We start from the raw sequence: 23835 nt of genomic DNA, 5'->3' as shown, positions 1-23835 counted from the left end.
GAGTACACCAGATCCACCATCCCCCTCCCCCCCCAAGATCTTGCCTTTGCCATGTGCCGAGTCATTCCTTCTCCTAGGATGCCCTTCCTCCCTTCTCCAGATCAGGCTTCCTCTTCAAGGCTTTGCTCAAATACCTCCTGTAAGGTTTCTCTGATTCTTCCCCGGGCCTCTGGCCACGTAGCCTCTGGGCCTAACAGTTCCATCTCTTCGCTCTGTGGTCATTTTATCTGTCTTCAGGCCAGTTGCCCCTGCTGGACTTCCAGCTCCTTGAGAGCAGGATCTGCCTCCCTCCTATATCTCCACTGCCTGGACTGAAGCGTCATTCACAGAAATGCAGGGACAGTGAATGACTTTCCTTCATGGAGAGCTGTCAGTCCACTACATCAACGTAAACACACACACCCATACACGCTCTTGCACTTTTCTATAGAATTGCTGCCCAGAAAGCCTCTCATCTCCTAAATCCTCATCTCCCGGACTCCTTGCAGAGCCACTGGCCTTCTGTCTACAAACTTCTCACACTGCCAGACCTTCCGCATTGCCCTGTGCCTATTTCCCAAACCCTGCTAGCCTTCCTTCCATTATAGGATGCTGCCACCATGGAGTCTTCCAAGACTGACACAGGAAAATTCTGGTTCTTTCAGTGACCATCACCCCAAGAACCTAACTCACCTCTTATTGCAGGCTGTGATCCCCCCACCCACCCAGAATGTCTGTGTGTGTGTGCTACAAATGTGTCTGCTTTGTCCATTGTGGTAGACCCCAAATTCTTGGATGGCAGTCCACCCCTTGTCCACTTCCTCTGGACCTCTCCCCGTGTGCTGCCTGTCCCAGAGGCTTACATATTTGGAATGAACCAAAGAGGGGACTCTTGTGCCTGGTTTTCTCTGCCCTGTTTCCTACCAGCCCCTTTACTCCATCTCTCTGTACTTCTGGCTGAACATCTCTAACTTCTCTCTCTCCCCTAGTCAGTTTCTCCCAGTGGCCCAGAGGGCTCTCCATTCAACTCTGTTTCTATCTCCCCAGACCCTGGATGGCTTCATCTTTGTGGTGGCACCAGATGGGAAGATCATGTACATCTCAGAAACAGCCTCAGTCCACCTGGGTCTTTCTCAGGTAGGTGAGTGGTCCACACCTCCAGCCTTCAATGTTTAAGACCAGAGCTGTAGGCAGGAGAGGGAAGGGAGCTTTCCCAAAGCTTCATATGTGCATTATATGTGCATTTCTGGGGCTGGAAATATCTCAGCTGGCAGGACATCTGGATCTCTCCCTTCCTCTACTTCCCTTATCCACCCAAGCTTCCACCCCAGACCAAACAGCAGCAACATTTTTGAGTCCCTACCATAAGCCAAACACCAAGGAAGGTGGTTGCAAACTTATGTCATGATGTCTTCACAAGAACATTGCCAGGGAGCTACTACTGCTACAATTATAGTTACTGCTATTATTTTCTTTCATAGATAAGCAAACTGAGGCTTAGATAGGCTGCCATAGGTAGCAGGCAGCAGAATTGGAATTAGAACTCAGCGCCGACTCTAGAGTTCAGGCTCCTGTCCCCACAGTCCTGTGGTCCCGCGGCCAATCTTCCAGCCCCTTCGCGGGGTGTACCACCTCCTCGGAGACGGTGATACCCTCCTTTTTACAGGTAGAGCTGACCGGGAACAGCATTTACGAATACATCCACCCGGCCGACCACGACGAGATGACGGCCGTGCTCACCGCCCATCAGCCCTATCACTCTCACTTCGTCCAGGGTAAGGCAGACGCGCGCGCCGGCGACACTCGGGCCCACCGGAGTCCGTTTGTGGTTCTTCCCCTGCGCCATGGCCAGGACGGCGGCGCCGCCTGTCTCACGTCCTGCGCCTCCCTCCCTGCTCTCTCCCAGAGTATGAGATCGAGCGCTCCTTCTTCCTGAGGATGAAATGCGTCTTGGCCAAGAGGAATGCGGGCCTCACCTGCGGCGGCTACAAGGTGCGCAGCTGGGACGGAAGATCCACGCCTGATGGCGACCACGGCCACCTAGCCGGGTGTAGACGAAGGGGGCAGGACGCGAGGCGTGTGCGGCGTGGGAGGGACATTCCTGCGACCGGGACCACCCCAGAAGGCGCCCCCGCATGCGTCAGGGCGCTGCGGCCCGGCGCACCACGAGGGACATTGAACTTTGTGAACACCTGGGGACTGCGTTTTAAGACTAAGTCTCCCTGGGTCCGCATACTGCTCGGCTGGCCGCGGGGGCTCTTAACCTGGGGCCCATAACGGGCATTAGGGGTGTGTAAAGGGTCTGAAATGGTAACTTCGGGGGATCCGTTGAGTTTACTCACAGCATAAGAATCTGACCCCTGGAGAGGTTAAGAACCAGAGCCTTACCTGAAATCCGTAGTTCTCTTGTTTGATGAGACTAAACATGATTAGAATGTAGGTTCCAGGGCCCCCCTTGGCGATTCGGATGCGTTGGGTTGGCAGGGCCCAGGCCTCTGCATTTTTACAAGCCCCAGGTGAGTTCAGAATGGCAGTGCATTCTTTCCCTTGAGACACGTTGGAGCCCCAATAACTTTGGACGCTTCAGTGCGAGGGCGTGGCCCACATGGCCTTTGTGGCCGAGGAGTGTTTCCTAACGTTTCATTCTCCTCCCCACCTTTTTGGGGTGTCTCTGGCTGTGGCTGAGTCTCAACCGCTCACCCTCCGCCGCAGGTCATTCACTGCAGCGGCTACCTGAAGATCCGCCAGTACAGTTTGGACATGTCCCCCTTCGACGGCTGCTACCAGAATGTGGGCCTGGTGGCCGTGGGCCACTCGCTGCCTCCCAGCGCCGTCACGGAGATCAAGCTGCACAGCAACATGTTCATGTTCCGCGCCAGCCTGGACATGAAGCTCATCTTCCTGGACTCTAGGTGGGTGGCCAGGGCAGGAAGGGGTCGCCCCTCCGGAGAGGGCGGCTCTGGTCAGTGACAGAGAGCACCTTGGCAGCCCATTTTACAGATGAGGCGGCCCATCGGGCACTGTGAAGTGAGGGCGGGCCCACAAGTCTGAGATGGCTGTCTGGGTGGAGGGGGCACCGCCGCACTCGGTACTCATCCTCCGGGGATTGATCTTCGCAGAGTGGCGGAGCTGACTGGGTACGAACCTCAGGACTTGATTGAGAAGACCCTGTACCACCACGTGCACGGCTGCGACACCTTCCACCTGCGCTGCGCTCACCACCTGCGTAAGGCGCCAGGCTGCCCAGCGCTGGGCCCACCCCGGCGCATCCTGCCCGGCCCGGGGGCGGGGGCGTGATTGAAGTCCTCAGTCCAGGACGGGTGGGAGCCCCCTGAGCCGAGCGGTGGCAGCGTGTGAGGCCCTGCTAGTGGCTCCTCCAAACCTGGGCCCCGACTCGTTTCTCTGACATCCGCGAGCAGCTCACACAGGCGGGGGGAGAGTTTCTGGGCAGAACCTGCCCTGGAGGGGTCTCATTCTCCTGTTGATATGCTTCCTCCCTTGTAGACCTCTAAAGGTGGGAACAAAAAGCGAGGCTAGCCCGCTTGGCTCACGCGCGTTGACGCTCTTGGCTTTTGATACAAGTTTGCTTTTGAGCTGAATCTCCCGGAACTGGAAAGAGGGGCGTCGGAGTCCTGCGGCCTGGACCCCGCCTTCCATAGTTAGAAAACAGAATCAGGGAATCCCCCCAATTTGAGTGTTTCCCGTTTTGCTAATGGTGAGGGACCGCAGGATTCGATGCAAATTAACCAGACAATCAATTCGTTTTGGAATGTGCTGGTTGTCTCTCCCTCCTGCCTGGCGCGGTTATTAGGGCCCGCAGGGGACCTGCACTCCCACCGCCAGGGATGGCATTTGAGACCGATCCAGAGCGAGCTCGTTCACGCCAGCTGCTTTCTGTCTCTCCATCAGTGCTGGTGAAGGGGCAGGTGACCACGAAATACTACAGGTTCCTGGCGAAGCACGGCGGCTGGGTCTGGGTGCAGAGCTATGCGACCATCGTGCACAACAGCCGCTCGTCCAGGCCACACTGTATCGTCAGCGTCAACTATGTTCTCACGTGAGTGCAAGCCTGCGACCCCTTCGCCCGCTCCAGGCGACGCTGGTCTCTACGAGCGTGCAGGTGGGGGGCACCGTCGGGTTAGGCGAGTCTAGGCTCTACTGGGGACTCTGGTTTTGACCCCAGTGCTGGCTGCGCTGGGAGGCGGCAGCTTGAACACTTTCATCCTTATGAAGAGGCTTCCTTCGTTATATTCCGGAGAAAGATTTAGGGGTTTTTCCATCCACAGTCTATATTTGCTTTCTACTCTCTCTCTTTTAGCCTTTTAAGCGAACTCTGCATTAAATAAAACTTAATGCGGCAGAAAGGAAAAAAAAGAGAGAGGAAAGGACCCGACGTACGGAGCCATTTATGGTTAACAAACAGGACATCTGTTTCACTTTTTCAAATCTGGGTTTGAAGTTCTTAATTTTAACCAGTCTCCATTCAAAGCTAAGAGTTCTGAGAGAGGGATTCTTTTCCTGAACCACAAAGGAGGTTTGAGTGACCAAGAAGGTCTGACTTTAACCTCCAGAAAGCAAAGCGACCCGAGCTAATGCTGCCAGTCTTGGCTGGAGCCCAGGCCCCGAGTGTTGTGTGACCGAATCACCGAGTGAGGAGCCGGCCTCCTAGTGCCACCTGCGGGTGCTGCTCACTGGGCGGCTGCAGTGGCTGCATTTGAGCCTTATTCTTTCTAGAAACAATAATCATTTCTGGTTGTCGGTGTTGCCCTGCAGGCTGATCACGTGGCCTGGTGTGTGGCTGGTGAAGAAAGCACGTTCTGTATAATGTTTGTGAAAGTTGAATTGCTTAGGGTTGAAGCCTTTATGAAGAACCCTTTTGTGTGCGCAGTTCTTTTTTTGTAGATGTTGAAATTCTTGTGCTTTTAGGAGATCTCAGGAGTTATTTACTTTAGAAGCATTGACACCTGGGCACTTAGTAGAAATGCTATTTTGACATTACGGAGTTGGTTAAAGGGTGCTATTTGGAATTAGACTATACTATAGGTGATGAGGACTAGATTCATGCCGTGTTCTTCTAAACTGTTGAATTAAAAGCATAGTAGTTGGAAATGTTAGGCTTGGCAATAAGACTATTTATTTTGTGCCCTGTTTAATGAGAAAATTTAACCCAAAAGACTTGGAAAATGAATTTGGTTTAGGTGAGGAGTCTGTGTTCAAGAATAATAGCTGGTTATTAAGAAGAATCTTTTTATTTCTCTCATTTTAGTAAATGGTTAAAATAAATACTGTTAGGTTTTTGTAATAGCAAGAGGGCTGTAGATTTTCATACAGAGCAGAAAACATACCAATATTTTGGATATCATGAAACAAAACCATCTATTTTATGAATGCCATTTTTCATATTATCAAAATAAACATAAGAGAAAACGGCAAAGCATAATTCATAAAATAAGCCACTCCGTGAAGCAGAAGTATTAAAGAGTGAAAAATTATGTCTGCTTACCATGGAAAGGAAACGGACATTCTTTAAGAAGGTGCTTTATATGTCTGAGACATCACAGCATTATACATACACTCTGCTCTCTGGTGGGTGCCTGTGCTTAGTAATCATTTTTTATCAAACAGCAGGGTATATAGTCACACAGACCCATATAAATGATCAGAATGCAAGTTAGACCTCCCAATGGGTAAACTTAATTTATGTTTGGAGTCGTTTTGAAATATTCAGTCTTGTTTTCCAGTGGATAAGTGTACTTCCTTTCTTCTGTTGACTCTGTCATTCTTCACTTTACACAATCCTTCAGGGCAGTGGGGTGAGAATCCCAACTTTACATCAGATTAAAAAGATGTAATGAGGATAAATGATTTACAGAAGGAAAAAATAGCATGGCACATATTTTTCTGAATGTTTTATACCTTTGAATGAAAACAGAAATAAACACACAGAAGCACACAAGATGAAAAACTGAAATTGATGACCCTTTTATGAGCCTCAGCTCCAATTCTTTGTATAAAAATTCTCAGGGCAATTTTTATGGATGCAAATGTGAAAACTGCCTTAGATGAAATGTCATCAAGTGGCTCTGTGTGTGTTGACGGGATTTTCATAATGAGCAGGTTGCAGTTTGTTTGATGTGTATATCGCACATCTGGCTGGAAGTTACTAATTTACATTGTCTTAGCAAATTAAATAGATGGCTATTGATTCTCTATGGGAGCAGTGAACTACCCCATACCTTTGTTTTCAGGGCTAGTTCTCTGTGAAGCTGAGAATGATAAGTGAGTCTTTCCAAATACACCACCTCAAACAATATACTTCAAATCACAAGCCCCCCAAATAATTTGACCGGCCAGATGTTTTCCAAATTTAGATATTTTAATAGCATACACTTTGAAGGGATTTTCATGTCATGAAAGTAGAGAGAATTTAAAATAAGCATCAGTTAAAGGAAGGTGTGACATTTTGGAGGAAGTTACACTCATAAGAAGCTTATTTTTCTAATTTGCTGATGATAAATTTATTGTGGATGTTAACATATGCCTGGAAAAATCAGCCATTATTATCTAACAAAAGCAATGATGAATAGAAATATTCAGTAACCCTGTTTTAAGCAGCAGCTGCAACAGTGAATATAGGAATTTGAGAGGCAGTGGTATATGAACTGGTGCTTTTACTGACTTTTGTGTCATCACCAGACAAAATATTGGTGTTCTGAAGATCTGGAGAGGAGAGTGAGAAGACACTATGATTAAATTTTTAAATTTCTCTTAGTGTTTTTCTGGGTCTTTAAGGTTCCCTGAAGCTTCTGTAGCTTTTCATTAAAACTCCAAAAAAAAAAAAAAAAAATCCAGACCAAAAACTAACCAGTTCATGATTTTCTCTAAGACACACATACCTTGTTAGCTTTATGTTCTATACTAAAAAAACTTTCTTACAAAATTCGAGTGCCCACAGGCTTTGAAATAAACTTTAAGCATGACAGGCCCTGGTCCCTGCTTATTTTCAAGACGACAGGTGAATGGAGCTAGTATCTAGTAACAGTGAATGTTGGGAAAAGTCCAGAAAAATGTGAAGAGTAAAAGGAAAGCCTACTGTGTAAAACCTAAGTGATTTTTTGACTTCATATTTCCTTGAGTTGGTTTAATTAGTAGTATTAATTATTCACAGCCAGTTCAGGTGGAAAACAGCACTTAATGTGAAGAAAATTAAAAATGTGGAATACCCAATAAACTACAAAAAATAATTTCTAGGAGAATGAAGAGCATTGATTCTCTTTATCTTTTTAAACTTCTATGTTTTAAAAAGAAAAACTTTTAAATCTGCTTTTAAGGATAAACCAATGAGGTGTAAAAATCCCATTTTAAGATATTTTCAAACACACAAAAAAGTTGAAAGAATAGTCCAACAAATATCCATACACACATCATCTATAATAGAAGCCATATTTGCTTGATGTCTCTACCTATATGTATATATGCATTCTTTTCTCTACTGGGTCGTTTTAAAATAAGCTACGGACATCATGAGATTCACCCTTGAATAACATTTTCCTACATAGTCACTGTACCATTTATGATGCTGCACTTAAAGTATTCAAAAATACTGTGTGTAGAAGGTTGCAAAAATATATGTGTGATCTAGTTTACTCATGCCACGAAAACAATCTGCCATTGAAATTCATCAAGCCCTCACTGATGTGTGACCTCAATTAGGCTGATTGATGGATGATATTTTGTGAGAGGACTTCTGTAGGATATAGTTGTAAAGGTTAGTGTGTTTTAAACTAAACTTTTAATGAGAATTGTAAGCTAATGCAATTCTGATACTTTGCCTGGACAGTAAGAGAAAAGATGTCGAGAGTGATTTGGCAAAGTTGGAATCAGACAGATTCAATATCTTCAACAATTTTTCTTGGTAAAGACGGCTTCTCTGCCTATTTCCTAAGTTCCATCCTAAGTTTAGGATGGAACACTGTTTTAATGGAAAATTTCACATGCTTTAGAATGATTCACTGAACCCATAGAAGGAAGTAATTTTCTGTGTTAAAATTCCTATTTCAGTGTTACAAAAAGCAGAACACATAGAGACAATTTACGTTAGTGGTCTATGTAACACTTGTTATCTACTAAAGAATCTTTTTGAATTTGTAGAAAAGTTAGGGCAAATACCAGTAATTGCCATATTAGCAAATGCCAATACTTCCTTCATATAAAAGAAAAACAGGAGTCTCTACATTGTAATTATTGCAGGTCACATAATGTTTGTTCTTCTTTACATAAAACCCTTATAGTTTTCACAATTAAAAAGGATTTTTAAGTCTTAACATATTCTGTGAATATAAAATCTTATATATTCTTACTATAAAGCAGAAAACATTAAAATATGCTCATATTAGTTTGCTCTTTCAAGCATATTAATAGTTTTGAGTTAATTTGGGAATTTAAATTTGAAAAAATTTTTAATCTTAAGGCCCAGCGATATTATTACTAAGATATTTTAGAAAATACTTTTAAAAAACGTGACAATAATATGTATAGTTATAGGAATAGATTTTAATTTCTTGGTTAGCAAAGCCAGTCTTTTATATTATAAATAATGTCAAATGAAGCACCTTTTGACTTTGCAAGCTACAGCAAAATATAAAATAATTTACTCTCATGCCTCGGATCTGTGGAGCACTTGTTGCATAGATTTAATTTTTTTGTTCGTTAAAAATAATAATCATGCACTAATGTATACCCATAAATTAGATTTGATCCTTAATTAAGTTTTTTCTTTATTATGGTAATATTGAACATCAAACCCCCAGCTGTCCTTTTCAAATGATCTTAAATGTAACTGAATGATTATAGAAACAAATTGAAGACACATTTGTATTAATAGTAATTTATAACAACCAATATTATTAATAGTAATTTTATAACCACCAAACACTTCATTGAAAGAAAGAGCCAGGAGACTTAGTTTTAAAGCACGTAGTATCAGCACTTACTTAAATCATCTTCAGCACTTACTTAAATCATCTTATTCTTCATACACTTGTCACTTATCATTTTTTAATCAAAATGATCTGTGTTTAGTTTTGAATACATCACTTGTGCTCACACTTTGTATTTTTTTCCTTTTTGAATGCTGAACACGTTTCCTTCTAAGTGCTCTCCCCTTCATTCCCTATCTGCTCCTTTGACAGCTCCTCACCGTGGTTCGGGCAGAGATTACACTCCTCATCTTCTAGGTGAGGAAACTGAGGTCAGACACACACAAGTAAGTGGTGAAGCCAGGATTGAAGCCTGGGGCGTCGGCTCCTGCTGTATCCTGAGGTCCTCTGTATGGCAGTGGGAGTCAGGGGTGGTTGTGGGAAGAAAATATCCCAAAGAGAGGGATGGATTGAAATGAGCAAGGTCTGAAGTATTCAGCCCACGCAACTTCAGGGTCAGCTTTCGTCTGATCTCATGATGAAAGATTGAAAAGCTGCCTGTGTGGCTGCTTCATGAGTGTGTACAGATATTAACAATTCAGTGGTTTAAATTTGGCAGTACTGTCTTCTCAGTGACATCCAATGAAGAGTATATCATCTTTTTCCTCACAAATCTCACTAAGGACATTTTCATTTTATAAGAAAAATTGTGGCCTGCAAACATTTTAGGTTTTTTTACTGAATTACTTGCCTCTAGATTATACAGATATGTTATTGCTATTACTAATTATTTCTTTTCTGCAACCAGATTTAACATTTTATGTTCTTGTTAAGCAAAACTGTTAAGCCAAATGTGGGTGGATTGGCAAGCTATGTCGTCCTTTTTATCAGATGAGACACAAATTACCTCCTGTGGCAGCGAGCTATTTCCTAGATGGCGTGTGTGTGTGTGTTTGTGTGTGTGTGTGTGTGTGTCAGGGTGAGGGGGCATTAGCCCTTTTCTGTTTTTGAGGGAGAATGACAGGAAGTTTGCCCCTGCAGACTCTGTTCAGGGGCTGGGGATGGAGAGCTTCCCAGCATGCTCTGGGTAGGTGTGTCATCCTCTGGCCCTTTAGCAGTGGGCCGCTTCCTCCTCCCCAGGTCTCTCTGCCCTCCACTTCTTCCCTGATTGTTGCCCTGACCTGAGGCGCACTGACTCACAGGACCTCCCCTTTAGTTTTAGGGTGGAGGCCACTTGGTGTGTGCTAAATGACCAACCTGACTGCTCTTCTCTGGCTTTCTCTCAGCCCCGCTGTTGGGGCGACAGTGTTCTGATCTTTGAGTCACATCATGGAAAACATGAATCCTTACCTTATTTTAAGGCAGGGATTCATACATGTTATTGTGAACAGAAGGACAAGTTCAAATGAGCCTTTGCTTGAACTCCAGAAAAGCACATTTTGTCTTCTGACTTAGTCTATTCATGTGGCGAACACTGTTATGTTTAGTACAGGATGTGTGTGTGTGTGGGGGGGAGATTATGCATATCTTGATAATTTAGTAAAAGGCTGCTACTTTTCCCCCCTTATCCAATGCTTCCCTCTCTGTTCTCTGTTCTCATTGGCCTGTGACATCTTTCTAGATGAGCGGGTGGTGAAAGAAAATTCATTTGGGTTGAAGTGCTGCTGTCTGTGCTTGAGCTGTCATGCTTTAAAAGGATTGGTCAGTGTTTAGATGAAACCTGGAAACACCTGAGTGCCTATCAATGGAGGAATTTGACATTCTGCCTTGTCTGGGAGTAACTTACCCCTACTTCCCTTGCCTGAGGCATTCCAAAGTCCAGGGAACTGGCAGGGGAGAGAGGTGACTCGTGGTGATGGCAGAGCTAAGGGGACTGAGAGGGGAGCTGACTTTTGTAGGACGTTAAGAACGTTTGGGGTCCGGCTAAGTCTGGGCCATCTGTTTACCATCTGTGACTTTTACTCCAGGAAGTTATATTACAGCAGATCATGATTTTGTTTTTATAAAAGCCCACAGCATCGTTTGAAGCAAACTGCAAGGGAAAGACATGGGCTTTGGTGTCAGACGGATCTGGATTCAGGTCTTGGCTCTGTAAGACTTTGAGCAGGTCACTCTATCCCTTTGACTCTGTTTTCCCGTCTGTGAAATGGGTTCTTTGGACCCATCTTTTAAGGCTCAAGGAGGATTAAATGAGATAACCTATATATAGCCCAGTATCTGGCAGAAAGAAGATTCCCAAAATACCTTAACGGTTTTGTTACTAGTTCTTGCCAATTATATGATGTCAACTGAAGCACTTTGAAAGGGGATGAATAGTTCCCTCTTTGCCTTGAATTTCTAAATCCTCAAATCCACAAATTTAGGTGTTTACTTTCTCCTCCTTCACCAGTCCCTCAACACATCTACCTCCAAGCATTGCACTCTTTGTGTGTGGTGATTTCTTCCGTTGGGTTCGGCTCCCCTGCTTTCCACTGCTGTCATTGTCTACTGTACAGAGAGCCGAGGTGTCTGCTTGGAGGGAGGTAAGCCAGCATTTGCCCAGCGCCTTCTTTGTGTCAGGCAAGGCGGAAGGAGCTTTACATAGGTTACTGTCCCAGGGAAAAAGAAGGTTCTAAGAAACTAAGCTTTTGTCAAATGTCTAAGGTTAGTTTAATTGGAACCAGTGTTTTGTCAACTTTACCAGTGTCAATAATTATGATTTAAGGTGAATAAAACATGCAACACTGGCATTTTTGACAGTGTTCAGTGGGGCCTCTTGTATATTCCCTTCACTACACACGGACTGGGTATCGCTAGTGTTTCGCAGAGTATGGCAGATTACAATGATTTATGGCATGAATACATGAAGCAGAAGTCTTGGCATCTCTCGAGTAGTTTATAATTTAGCTGGCAGAACAGAAGAGTTCTATTTACATATTTAAGAACTCAAATTAGCACTGTTTGAAATGATATGGTGTGTGTGCTATCTGCTGAAGGTGCAGAATTCAAAGGAGCTTGAAGTGAGGGTGGTGCTATTGGGGAAGGAGTAGAACTTTAAGGGTTGGAGGCTGAGGTAGGGTCTTTTTTTTTTTTTTTTAAAGATTGGCACCTGAGCTAACGACTCTTGCCAATCTTCTTTTTTTTTTTTTTTAATTGCTTTTTCTCCCCAAATCCCCCCAGTACAAAGTTGTATATTTTAGTTGTGGGTCCTTCTAGTTTTGACATGTGGGATGCCACCTCAGCATGGCCTGATGAGCAGTGCCATGTCCACTCCCAGGATCTGAACCGGCGAAACCCTGGGCCACCAAAGTGGAGCACGCGAACTTAACCACTTGGACGCGGGGCCAGCACCCTGAGGTAGGGTCTTTTGAGATGGGCCAGCAACTTATATGCATTTGTCACATTGTTCCTTTTCTATAAGTGCTCCTTGTAACATGGTTTGTATCACTCTTCAAAGTAGATTCAATAATTCTTGTCTTGCTGCTCTCATCTAAGTTGGGTTTTCTTTCCTTCCCTTTCTTCTTTACCCTGAACTTTCTGTTGAATTGAGCGTGTTCCATCAGGACTGGATACTATTTTCTGTAAGGCTCTTACCTTTTCCAAATTAGTACTGCTGTATCTTCTCCATGTTCACCTGAGTTTGGTAATGAATATGTTTTCTTAGCATCTAGGCACAGTTTAAAAAATTTTAAGGGATGTCAGTATTCTGAATTCAATGTAAAAACTTATTGAAATGAATACTCAGTGATACCACATGTATAATGGTTGTATTTTAAAAATTATTTGTAGAAAGCAAATGTGAGGTATACATTAGGACCATGAACACTAGCAGACGGGAGGAGAGGGGCTACAAAGTAGCTACACAGCATGTTCCAGATTTGCAGGACTGGAAGGCCTCCCCAGTGCTGCATTTGCCATCACAATCCTACTGCTATTCCAATACGATGCAGCCTAGGCATCTCGGTGCGATGTTTCAAAGCCTGGGAAACATAGGGATACATTACAAGGTATTTGAAAACTGTGTTCTGAAATGAGATATCACTACATTTTATTTTGCAACACAGCCTGTTAGTTAAGAGCTTGGCTCGAGGTCCGTTGCCTAGTCAGATCCCACTGCGGCCACTCACTGGCTCTGGGACTGCGGGCAAATCGCTAACTTCAATGTCTCTCTAGTTTTTTAATCTGCAACGTGCAGGTAATGATAATATCTACTTTACGGAGTCGTTGTGAACATTAAATGAGATAATTTGTGAGGTTCTTGGTACTGTGCCTGACACAAAGAAACACCTAGTAAATGTGAATTATTAGGGTGGTTATTTAAGTGAAATTGAATAAAATAATTTTTGCCCTACCAATAAACACAAAATCAGTGTCTGTGAGTCTCTGGGCTGAAGAAGGGAAAGCATGAGTCTTAGGAAGGCAGAGAGCTGCCCCGGAAGGAGAAACCACCAATCATTCTGATACATCTGGAAAGGCTTGTTAGATCCTCCTTCAGTAGGTTAGGACTAGTAGGTTTTAGAGGTTCATAAGTGATTTATTGAGCACCTATCCTGTATCAGGCACCATGCCAAGTTCTGGGGATGTCAAAACGAATAAGACAGTATCTGCAAGAAAAAGAAGCAAGCACAAGTCCACGCTGTATCCCAGCTTGATTTCCCCAAGGGCTTTCTGGTGACTGAGATTCCTTCCTGCAGGCAAGCGCTTCCATCTCAGTTAGAAAGAAGAGCGTGGAAGGGCCTTGGCACTGTTCCCATCACCCCTGGAGAATAAGCTTGCAGGTGTGGTCAGATGCTTCTAGTGAGATGCTGGGGAGGGGGTGGAGGCAGTGGGCGGAGCTGGGCCTCTGGAGAGGGGTGTGTGTGTGTGTGTGTGTGTGTGTGTGTGTGTGTGTGGTGAGGGAGATCATGACTGGCAGCAAAGCACCTGGCTGCAGGCTGAGTCGTCCAACTTCAACTCTCAGGAGGATGCTGCCCAGATGGGCCCTGTGTATCTCAGTACGCCAGCCAGAGAGAGAGCAGTTGTGTGCGAATGATGTTGAGCTGATTTTTCTCTGCTTTAAGTGGGATTTTTGAACACTTTTGGGGTTGACTTCTGATAGAATTATGATCTCAGTGAATTTTTAAATTGAAGAATCGCTTTAGATTCAAAACAGTCTTTGTAGATTTATTACATTTTTTAAATTACTGCTAATGATTTTAGGTTTTTTGAGTGTTTCTCCTTTCTTTTGTAAGGGGTAATTCCCAGGCATAGCTGCCTTGCCCTGGAGAGACTGGAACACGACTGTCAGCTCCACGCTGAAGGCGGGGTAGAAAGGAGCTCAGTTTATTGCCATACTTAGAATGGTTGGGGAGTACGAAGGATTCACATTTGAGGGGCTACTGCTTTGTGCCAGAGGCTCAGAGAGGCCAAGTGACTTAGTCAATATAACACAGCTAATGAGTGGGCATACCAATTCAAGTCCAGGAGTCTAGTGCCCATCTGATTTCCTCTTTGTCATGTTCTCTTAAAGTCAGTAATGTTGTATGAGGGTGAACACTATGAAATTAATTGTACATTAAAACAGTCCAATATTGGCAGTTTCACATGGCTCCTCTTAATATTTAGGAAGTACTAGGACCTTTGCAGAGATTTTGCAAAGGTCTCTGAATAGTTTGCTTTCTTGTTCAGTATGAGCTCTCCACACAGTGACTCAACTGCTTCCCTGTTCGGATGTACTCAGAACCTAGGCCGCTGCCACGCAGTGTGGTCACCCCCTCAGCCCAGCTCCGTCTCCTCTTTGCCAGTTTAAGCATCAACGGTTATGACATTTTCACAAAACAGCAACCTATAAGCTCACCCATACAACATTATTTTGTTTAGAACATCTAACATTTTGCCAGGATTCAAATGGGAGCTGCTGTCTTTACTAGAAGGATATTTTTCCTTCAATTGATTGCTAAATAGATAGAGCCTGTGAAAGGATCTTTTTCTTTTCCTGGGGATTTCTTGTTCAAACAGAATTTGTTGTATCCACATCAGTAAAGCCGTGCTAATGTGGGCTGCTGGCCCGACCGTAGAAATAGCCTCATTATATTGAACTGGATGTCATAATGGTACCCATTAAGGTGGGATTCTCTCTGTGTTTGTACTTTTAAACCCAAGTCCCTTGCCACTTTTTACATCTCTCTGAGAATAGCAACATTCTCCGGTAATGCAATCTGAGGATGAGCTCCCTCTCACCTCTTCCTACTGAAAACCATTGCAGAAATAGAATCCTTGGTTCTGAGCATTTTTAGGAGATTGTGGCTTGCTGCTGCTCTTCAGTCATTCATTTCACTCTCTGTGCTTGTGATGACTATAATGTGTTCTGGTGGCTAAAGGGACGAACCCATGAGATTTGCTTCTTTCACCACTCCCACTAATTGATATTGGTGTCCAAATATACAACAGGAAAAAGCAGCTTTTTTTTTTTTTCAGAACTAACCAAATGCAACACGAGGCTTTTCATTTTAATTTTTATAAGCTGTTAAGAGTCTAATAGTGTTGGAAGTCACAGCATTTCTATTAGCTGTGGAAATCTTACTATAGTCCTGGCAAAGGGAAGTATTTGTTGTGCTGGGTTTGGGTAATGGACACCTGCAGGGTTACAGCTCAGGAATGCTGGAAGGATGGAGCCCACAAAGAGGAGGGCAGAGTGGGTATCAATTTCATTCCTGTAATTAGAGCAGTTAGAGAAATAGCAAAGTGCAGGGGAGCATTTTATTGTGAGGGCTAATTGAAAACCAGGGGAAAATATTTAGAGATGCTCCATGGCATTTTACATTATAATCTCCCTTCTATTTGTTACTCTTCTCAGTTGACTCAATAGGACCTTCATTAGAAACAAATTTCTATCATTAGTATCAGCTTAATTTCTGTTGCTATAATTAAGTGGATGGTAAGCAATGTGGTAGAGTGTAGTCCACTCTATGGCAATCTGGGGATGGTTCTTGCATTCAGTCAGCAAGTATTTCCCCAGTGCCAGGCTCTGTGGTAGCACCACGGTGTGACTAAGACAGACAAGGTCCCTACCCTCATGAAATGTAAATTTTAATAGGAAGAAACAGTGCTTATAAACTAATGAATATGTCATATAATGTTAAGAAATGAAAAGGAAAAAATTACGCAGGACGAAGAGATGGGAGTGTTCAGGGAAGGCCTCTCTGAAGACTCCCGAATGGAGGGAGGCAGCCATACTGAGACTCGCAAGGACAGCTTTCCTAGCAAAGGAAGCAAGTGCAAAGGCCCTGAGGTGTAAACCAGCCTGGCAAATTGATGAATGGAGAAGGTCACTGTGGCTGGAGCAGAGAAAAGGAGGGGAAGAGCAGAAAGAGATGATGCTAGAAGAGGCAGCATCAGATCAGGGGTCTAGAAGTCCTTGGGAAGCCATTGGAGAGTTCTGAGCAAAGGCATGGCATGAGCTAATTTAAGCTATGAAAAGATCATTCTAGTGGGTGCCAAGAATAGGCTTTGGGGAGAATGGAGGGTAGAGGCAAGGAGACCAGTTGGGAAATGATTTTAATTGCCTATGTGAGGGAAGATGATGGTTTGAAAGAAGGAAGTAGTGGTAAAGCATCAGATTCAAGACATATTTTGAAGGTAGACCAATGGGGTTTGCAGATAAATTGATGTAGGTTGTGAAAAAATGGGAGGAGTCAAGAGCAGCACATAGATTTTTAGCCTGAGCAACTTGGGTGAATAGCAGGAAGGAGTGGATTTGTAGGCAGAGGCAGCAGTCAAAGGTTATGTGTGGGCATGGTTAGTTGGTGATGCTGACATTCATCAGAGTGGGAATATCAGGTAGGCAGTTGGGGTTGGGTGTCTGTGGAGTGGGAAGGTCTGGGCTGGAGATTGGGGGTCATCAGAGGATGGCATTAAAACCAGCAGAGTGGATGAGATCACTAGTGTGGGTATAGATAGAGAAGAGAAGCAGCCTCAATACCGAGCCCTGTGGCTCTCCAGTGTTATGGGGTCTTTGGGAACATAAGGTCCCCAAAAGGAGGCCGAGAGGAAGCAAGCAGTCCGGGAGTAGTTTGGTGTAAGATAGGCAGTGAGGTTAGGCCACCGGGAAAGTGTGAAGCTTGAGTTGTTCCCTCCCTTTTCAGTGGTTCTCCATCTTCTCTTTGGTCCCTTTTCACCTGATTCCTTTAGTTTTTTTCATCCCAGATGACAACTGCTCTAGTTCTCAGAGTCTGATTCCCTGACCGGCAGCATCAGTACTATCCAGGAACTTGTTAAAAATGTGAATTGTCGGGCTCCACCCTAGACCTACAAATGGGAAACTCTAAGGGGTGGAGCCCCAAGCTGTGTTTTAATAAACTCTTCAGGTGCTCCCGACGCTGGCTGAAGTTCGAGAATGTAGCTCTAGGGAAAGGAGCTGCTAAATGGAATCAATGAAAGATAACAGATGAGGTTACTCTCTTATCCCTTTCTGGGCCATCTGTCTAAAGGCAAAGAAATAAATATCTAATGCTAGGTTTTAAATATCAGTAGACCATTACTGAGACATCTTTGTGGGGGCCCTGGAAACTTCTTAAGCCCTCCAAATCACAAAAGCAGGCAGCTGCCTATTCTGCCTTTGGTAATGGACTCTGTTGATAACTATATATCCTGTAGAGTATTATACAAACTCTCTGACTCCAAATATAGAGACAATGAAAATTTTGATATTTTAGCGGGCAATCCAAAATCTCTAGCAACAATTCAGAACGTATTTTGTTTAAACACAATTTATCTACCAGGCATTTAAAAATAATATCTGAATACTGAAGCACATAATGGTAATAACAATAATAACAATAGTGGCAGAACATTTGTTGAGTTGTGAATTTTTGTTCATAAAATACAGCTCGAATTTATTTTAGTCATTTAAATAATAGAGTTTAATGTATATTTAGTCAAGCATTACAGTAGTAAGGGCTTAAGGAGATTAGAAATAAATTAATCCAATTAAAGAACATGTCTGTGAGATTTGATATGTCATAGGTATGAACGAATTGTTTGCACAGCAACTGCAAAGAAACCGTTAATGATTAACTATCCAGAAGAGGTTTAATCAAGAATAAATGCTGTAGGACATATCTCAAAATATTTAAGTTAAACAAATGAAGATTTGTGCATTTGAAAACATCACATCATGCCATCACTTTTGCTGCCCCTTTTCCTCGGGAGTTCCAAGTCTGAGGTTCTATTTTTCTGTTATCTGCAGAAATGCCAGTGCCTTGTGGTTGTGCAGAAAAGGCAGAGCTTCCAACAGTGCATGAGATTTGGTCTTTTTGGGCTCTCCCCACGTGAGGCTCTGTGTGGAATTTGGAGACCCCATGGCCTTGAGTATGGGGTTCAGATTTCTCAGTGCTGTAGGAAGATTATTTCTTAAGATTACCGGTATCTCTTCTGTTCCTGGAGTTTGTGGAGTTAAAATAGGAGGTGTGCTTCTTTCACCTTCTCTGGCAGAGGATATTTTTAGGGTTTAGGAATTGGCTTTGTAAGGGTCAGAAGAACTAGATGGGAAAGCTGTTTCTGTGGGAACAAAGTCTCAACTACATATAGGGTGGGAGGTGATGGGTTCCTCCATGACTTTGTTATCTTAGGTATTGGAAGGGTTCTAAAGGGAACACATGTTTGAAAAATATCAGCTTTATAAATGACAATGAAGGCAAGGGGGATGGATCGTCCAGGGTGGGGAAGTGGGAAAGAACGGAAGGAGATGGAAAAGGGGCCAGACTAATATGTGTGCATTTTATTTTCCATTTCTTGAAAATTTTAAGAAGTAGAAAAAATTTGGTTGAGATGAGTATCACTTTTTCTATATTTGGCTTTTTTTTTCCTCCCAGAAGTGGGCTAAAATTAGGGGTTCTGATTATGGCAGAGGAGACTGACAGTGTTTAATTTATGCCTTTGATGAAAGAGGCAGCACACTTTTCTTCAATTTGTTCAGATCTATCCTTTAAACACCAGCATCCCCACTCCCCACAGCCTCAAGAATATGAGAAACAGAAAAACCAAAAGAGCGATAGAATTTGGAACTTAGACCTGAAGTGTTCACAAATACACCTAAAACTTTAGTAGCTAGGTATAGAATGAATTTCTGAGCATAAAAAGTGAAGTTCCTCAGAACAAGAAATGTGGCCCCAAAGTAGGGTTTACTCTGTTTAAACAATAACAAATATGCCATCTATAACTCACGTGAAACTAAATTGTTTTAACAAACCGTATGGCAAGAGTTTCTTCTTTGCAGTTAGAAGTAATCATTTAAGTTCCGTTCTTGAAGAAGGAAACACAGTTTACAGGAAAGCCTGCAGAGATGGATAATTCTGTAAGGTAGGAAAGGTGGAAAATAGATCAGAGAGTAAGAGAAATGAAGAGGCACTGAGAGCATATGGACATTTGGATATTTAAAAATTATAAATGACGTGCCTGAGAAGTAGAACCTATGGGAAAAGAAGTTTAGTAGTGCCTTCTCTTTTGTAATTTAATATTATTCACAGAGAAGAAACTCTGGAAATATAAAGAAAAGAAATTTAGGAACAATTTCAATATGAAGTGGGCGTACCTGAAATTTGCCTCAATTAGTGATTTTTAAAGACTAAAAACTTTTCTGAATATAAAAGAAATACATGTTTATTAGAGAAAAAATTAAGATAACGCAGAGAGGTACAGCAAAGATATAGAACATCTTTAATCTATTTTCCAGATATCCACTGTTGACAGTTTAGTTTTTTGCCTCCCAGTACATGTACATGAATATGCAGTACATGTTAATTTAAAAAGTGGTAAGTTTTCACTTTATCAGTAGCATTTTTCATGTCATTAGTCACACAATTTAATGACTGTGTGATATTTTTTCACATGGGTATACCATAATTAAGTAATGCTTCTATCATTGGTTCTTATTTGATTATTTACAATTAAATATAAGAAGTTCTGTGGATAAGCACTCTTGTATATAGACTTTTGATACTTGTCTTTGATTATTTTCATAAGATATATTCCTAGAAGTGGCATTACTGGATTTAAGGTTTGAACATTCTTAAGATGCTTGATAAACGCTGCCAGTTTACCCTCTTACCAGAAGTAAGAATGCCCATTTATTTCACCTTATCTTCATTGGGATATATTGTCATTTAAAAAATCTTTGCCAATTTCAAGGCAAAAATGACATCTGACAGCTGCCTTAATTCATATAGGTTGTTACCAGTGAGGCTAAACCTTTAAAAAAAGTTGTTTCTCAGCAATTTGTGCATCATTTACATCCTTTTCTTATTTTTCTATTGCACAGATATTGTATTTGTTATTGATTCATAGAAGTTATTTCTCTGGGGGTTTAAAGCATTATTCCTCCTTCCTCCTTCAATATGATTGCAATAGTTCCAAATAAATGATTGAGGGTGAAATGAATTTATTATTCTAGTTTGCCTAAATATCACATATGCCATGCCTGAATTATCACTTGACAAAAAAATAAGTGCGTTGTATTAACGTACATGACACTAAAACAACAATGTATAATTTATTTCTTTGATTTGGAATCTCACAGAATTTCAGAATGACCATTGTTAATTGAAATACGGGAATTTAAAAACTCACATAAACTTGCTTACTTAGCAGTTTTCTTTCATTTATGTAGAAAGGTTTGCCAGTTTTTTGAATTTTTGGTCATTTGGATTCGAGATGAATGAAAGATTATTGCAATGGGAATTGTTTTGTTAATCACTTGCAAGTGAGCATCTGTTCTCTGTAAGATCTTGTGCTAGACAGTAAATAGAGATTGTTATAAGAGAAGGGATTTAGGAGGTTGTTGTCAGAAATGCCATTCGCCAGACTGTGGGACAGAACTAGGAGTGCCAGATGAGTGGGCGTGGCGGTGAAGTGTATGGGAGCTCAGAGGAGGGAGCAGGGAGAAATCACTGCGGTCCATGGCAGTAAGGAAATAAATTCAGAAGTGGTGTGGTGGCAGGTCTGGATTTAGCTATATTTCAGCTTGTGTCATGGGTTGGTTCAAAGGTATTCACAATCCCTGTTGTGAGGATGGTTGACTTTGCCATATCTTACCGACACATTAGGGTTTTCGACTCATTTTTTGGTTGTTATTGTTTGCCTGTTGTTTATACTGCTGTCTTTCCTTCTTGAAATCACAATGTGATAATAAACTCTGTGCCTAAGCCATCCCTTACCCTTATGGTGCCATCCACTTCGTAGCCTGTTAGATGAAACCTACAAAATGCAGGAGAAAGATGTTTCTAGGCAGAGGCAATGTTTATACAAAACCACAGACTTTGGGGGAACTACTAAAATCGCCAAATCAAATGGAGAAAGCCACAAGGAGCAAACACAAATCCACTTATTAGTATGAAACTATTACATTTCCAAGGGTGCCTTAGCCTAATTTCCCAGCAGATTGTCTTCATCTGTGAGCCCCTCACAGTATGGAATCCTCCTTATCAGCTATCTCTGCTGGGCTCCATGGGAGCCTGAAAATGAAACACAAAGTAGGTCTCTCTGCTGCGGAGGTTTACTCAGTGGCCAGGCAGTAACTCTGCCAGAATATAAAGAAGGTCATGCACTTCGTGTAACAGTGACTCTAGAATCCAATTAAAAAGTTTAGTATAAGGTGCAGTCATTCCCACTTAATCCGATCACGGTTTAATGCAATCCTCTGCTTATTTCAGTCAGCGCCTTTGGAGGCAAATCAATTGTATGTCTTTGTTTCCACGTTTTCCTAGGTAATTCGATCACCTTCAGCTGTTTAAAAAAAAGCTCAATTGGGAAATCTGGCAACATCTTTGAAGAATTGCCACATAGTGTGAAGTCAACAAAAAAGCTCCAGAATGGCCAACTCCAAAAGGGACATGACAAAAGCAAAAATTCAGTTGTCCATAATGGAAGTGGAATAGGGTGTGGTGGAGTTGAAGATGAAAATTCTTGCAGAGAATCTTCACTCAACATAAACTGATAAGATACTATTGATTGCTTCTCTCTACACTCATTCTAACTCACTGGAAGGCTGTAAATATGTTGGAGCTGCCTTTGGCATCATGGAGGCTGGTCTCCCAGTTGAAATGATATTGATGCATTTCTCTGAAGCTGACAGTACTTTTTAGCAGTCAAAACACCTTCTGTTTGCTTTGCAAGGGTGTCACCTGAGCTCCCACACGGCAAGTTGGCATTTACCTCATGAGTGTGTATGGTGTATTGTTTCAGGGAAGACTGAGAAGGCCAATGATGCAAAAATGCCCCCTTTTATTCTATTGAAATTTGAGTAATTCCGAATATGTACATGGCTATTATAAAATTTAGAGTAGACTCAGACGGTTAATTCTGCAAATTGAATGATTTCTGACTGTCCATAATGGAATAAGAGGATTACTTTGGTCTGTGCAAATATGAGTGAGATTGACAAGCTGCATGTCCTAGTGATTGCAAATTACCCATTTCACGTTGCTTTCAGAGCCGAGGTAGCTGAGGATGTCTGCAGCTCTGCTACAAGTCATTAAAGGGAGAAAAAATCCAAATGTAAATTGGTATCAATAGCTATTTTGAAAAATATGCCCAGTAACATATGCTACCGTTCTTCTTGCTGATCATATGCTGTTCTGGGAGAACAGCGTGAGCTGTTCTTGAGAGGATTACTCATGGAGTCACTGATATGGTCTATATGGCACTTTTCAAGAAAGCGTATAAGTACAGCAGGGCTATGTCCTCCTTTGTTAAAGTCAGCTAAGTCAAATTCCTCCCCACATTCTTTTTAGAGTCTAAGTTCTGTGCGCCCAAGTATTTTATTTTGTCCCGCTCCATGGGGAAGCACTGAATGGCTTTGCTATGCCTACACCTAACTTTGAGGAGGCGTGTGATCCCAAAACGTGCCTCAGTGCGGGGAAGGGTGAGCAGTAGGGCCAGACTCTTCTTTGTGTCTGAGTTTGGAGGAGGAAAATGGAACTTGTAATGTGATTCCCATCAGCAGCTAGCCCTTTAATCTCTACAAATGAAATACTCAATTTAATAGAATTCTAAAAGTAAAACAAATGCTTTGTTCTCAGTGATTCCGCCATTCAGAGCTGCTCTTGGCAGCACATCAACCACACTTGAAATGTCTTTGGGTATTGTTTTTTTTACTGTGCTTTTCATCCTAACACGTCTTTTGAGCTGTCAGAGTTTTGGACAGAGAAATAGGAAGGCTGAACTCCTCTCAGAGTGGCCGGTCTCTGTTGCTCAAAGGTCCCCGTTTGCTGACTTGGCAATAAATAACTTACGTCAGTAAGGATTTTGGCCATGCTACAGTAGAGATGAGAGGCTCAAAAGTAACAGAGCAAACGAAAATGAGTACCACGTAGGGAGGTGTTTGTAATGAAATGTATTATAATTCTTACCAAAGTGAGACTATTAAGCTGGGGAAATCGGATGCCAAAAAGTGCCACAGAGTGTGGATGTTAAGAAATCATACTTACTGTTTATTGAGCATTTAGTGTTCTAGGCACTGTGCTAAGAGTTTTTCATATAATATTTCATCTAACCCTCACTAGGTCTCTATGAATTATAAAGAGGAAATTGATCTCTAGAGGGGTTGTCACACACTAAGTGGCTCCAACCCTGATCTACGTGACTTCATGGTCTTCTGCTGAATTTTGGTGAATTATTATTATTATTTTTTTGTGTGTGAGGAAGATTGACCCTGAGCTAACATCAGTGCCAATCTTCCTCCACTTTTGTATGTGGGACGCCACCACAGCATGGCTTGATGAGCAGTGTGCAGGTCCGTGCCCAGGATCTGAACCTGCGAACCCTGGGCTATGGAAGTGGCACGTGCTAACCTAACCACTACACCACTGGGCCAGCCCCTTCTTTTTGTATTTTTTGATGTGCACCAAAACATTAAAATTTTTACTAATGTATCAAAAGTATTGTGTAACTTCTCTTACATTTATTAGAGTGTTCATGTGAAGAT

The 23835-nt window shown here is 42.6% G+C and overlaps 1 protein-coding gene across 1 annotated transcript in view; it reads left to right on the top strand.

Annotated features, from left to right (window-relative positions):
* The window catches only part of SIM1 (SIM bHLH transcription factor 1), a 66545-nt gene that overhangs the window by 13448 nt on the left and 29262 nt on the right, over positions 1–23835 (top strand). Inside the window, exons 4-9 of the mRNA XM_070496422.1 lie at positions 1027–1120; positions 1650–1754; positions 1886–1971; positions 2692–2891; positions 3099–3205; positions 3889–4036. Coding sequence (XP_070352523.1) covers positions 1027–1120; positions 1650–1754; positions 1886–1971; positions 2692–2891; positions 3099–3205; positions 3889–4036 — 740 coding nt within the window. The remainder of the gene's footprint in view (positions 1–1026; positions 1121–1649; positions 1755–1885; positions 1972–2691; positions 2892–3098; positions 3206–3888; positions 4037–23835) is intronic.

Source organism: Equus asinus, chromosome 24, assembly GCF_041296235.1.
Source record: "Equus asinus isolate D_3611 breed Donkey chromosome 24, EquAss-T2T_v2, whole genome shotgun sequence".
NCBI lineage: Eukaryota > Metazoa > Chordata > Mammalia > Perissodactyla > Equidae > Equus > Equus asinus.
Note: the sequence above shows the minus strand (reverse complement) of the source record. Positions and strands in the feature narration are given on the sequence as shown.